General features: G+C 45.2%; 1 protein-coding gene across 1 annotated transcript in view; it reads left to right on the top strand.

The window, feature by feature from the left end:
• LAMB4 (laminin subunit beta 4) overlaps positions 1 to 2,184 on the top strand; it is a 56,479-nt gene that overhangs the window by 43,347 nt on the left and 10,948 nt on the right. The window contains exons 27-28 of the mRNA XM_015826340.1: positions 592 to 797; positions 1,878 to 2,081. Of these exons, the coding sequence (XP_015681826.1) occupies positions 592 to 797; positions 1,878 to 2,081 (410 nt within the window). The remainder of the gene's footprint in view (positions 1 to 591; positions 798 to 1,877; positions 2,082 to 2,184) is intronic.

Below are 2,184 nucleotides of genomic sequence, written 5' to 3'. Positions count from 1 at the left end.
AGAACAATTAACCAGTGGAACAACCTGCCTCCAGAAGCTGTGAATGCTCCAACACTGGAAGTTTTTAAGAAGAGACTGGACAGCCATTTGTCCGAAATGGTATAGGGTTTCCTGCCTGAGCAGGGGGTTGGACTAGATGACCTCCAAGATCCCTTCCAACTTTACTATTATTATTATTATTATTATTATTATTATTATTATTATTATTATTATTATTATTATTATTATTATTAATCACTGCAGTGATTCGCTTAACAACTTTGGCAAGGAAGGTTGTAAAATGGGGCAAAACTTGCTTAACGACCGTCTTCCTTAGCCGTGGAAAATTTGGGGCTCGGCTGCGGTCGTAAGCCGAGGACTACCTGCACCGTTATTTTTGTTGTTATGCTATCTTCCATTCCAAATGTTTAATTTTTTGCTGTGAGCCGCCGAGAGTCCTTAATTGCAGCACCATAAAAAGGTTAATAATTAAAAAAAACTGTAAATGATAGCAAAGGGTTTACTCTTATCACAGTACATAGGTTTACATTTGCTCAATTTATTGATGTCGTGGGAAGCGCCCTGGTTATGTGACCTTGTCGTTCGATTTAGATTTTTTCAACAAAATAAAGAATGATTATCGAATAACGTTGGCTGCTGAGAAGAGAATCCAGGGAACCAAATCCGTCATAGCTTACGGAGGAAACACAAGGGGCAAGGTGTTTGCCCTCCTGAACGATCTGGATGTAAAGGAAAACATTACGTTGGACCAACTGAGGACGTTCACAGTTTCAGAAATCGAAGATCTAAATGAAAAAGTAAGATAATTAATTTCTTGGAAAAAAGAAACACCTGGAAGGGGATACATCAGGATCAGAGCTAATGAGATATCACATATGTTGTCCTTATATTAAACCAGTGATGGCAAACCTTTTAGAGACTGAGTGCCCACCCCCACCCCCCACACCGTCCCCGCCCCGCGGGCTACCCACCGCCTCCACGGCCTGCCGCAAATCGCCTAGGTGGCCCAGCAGCACCATGGTGGCCACGCCCTCTGCCCGCGACCCGCAGCATCATCTGCACGTGAAGGACCGTGAGGGCGGAGTCTTGTCCCCCCTGCCCGGCTACCATGTCCTTGGCTGCGCTGTTCCGCATGGGCCGCACCCCGGGGCGACTCTCCTCCAGGGGGGCTGCTGGTGAGGAGGGGGCCCCGGAGGGAGGTGGGGCTGGAACGACGATGCACGTGCCCAGAGAAAGAGCTCTGAGTGCAGCCTCTGGCACACGTGCCATAGGTTCGCCACCACTGTATTAAGCTGTCCTGAGACATATTATTCAGTCACTTGAAAAGGTTTCAACCTGTGATTTTAACTACTGTCCAGGTAGCCCTCGACTTACGGCCATAATTGAACTCCCCAAATTTCTGGTTCCTAAGTGAAAAAGTTGTTCAGTGAGTTTTGCCCCCATTTGATGAGCTTACCTGCCACAGTTGTTAAATGAATCATCGTGGTTGTTAAGTTAATAACACGACGGTTGTTAAATGATTCTAGCTTCCCCCATTGGCTTGTCAGAAGGTCACAAAAGAGGATCACATGATCCCAGGGACACCATCATAAATAGGAACCAGTTGCCAAGCGTGTGAATTTTGATCACATGACTGCAACGGTCGTAAGGGTGAGAACCGGTTGTAAGTAACCTTTGAACAGTTACTAAATGAACTGTTGTAAGTTGAGGACTACCTGTACACTATTTAAAAAAAATATTCAATGTTCGTAAAGTAGTGAAATGTGAATTAATCTTGGTCATCTCCCAGTAAATTTGTGTTGCAGAATGAAAACACACTTGGTAACATGTTTGCTGGCTGCTTCAGTATGACTTGTGTGGCTTGTATTTTCGTGCAGGTGTGTGGGATGCCAGGAAACGTGTCGTGTGCCATGGCAGAGTGTGGCGGGGCTTTGTGTCGTGATAGGCAGGGCAACAAACATTGTGGCGGTCCAAATTGTGATGGGGCGTACCCTCTTTCTATCAATGCCTTTAGAAAGGCCGAGCGTGCGGACCTGTTGTTAAGTAACCTAATCAATCAGACGCAAGGATTTCAGAATAAGGTACCGTATGTTTAACACTCGTGTTTGTTGCAAGTTTCTGAGCTTCAAAAGGTTTCACAGTTTTCAAAGTGCTGTGGTAATAATGTTCCCCCCAATCCTTTTT

This window comes from Protobothrops mucrosquamatus, unplaced genomic scaffold (assembly GCF_001527695.2).
Source record: "Protobothrops mucrosquamatus isolate PMUCROS unplaced genomic scaffold, P.Mucros_1.0 scaffold3065, whole genome shotgun sequence".
Lineage (NCBI taxonomy): Eukaryota > Metazoa > Chordata > Lepidosauria > Squamata > Viperidae > Protobothrops > Protobothrops mucrosquamatus.
The sequence above is the reverse complement of the archived record's forward strand: the minus strand, read 5'-3'. Positions and strand labels throughout refer to the sequence as shown.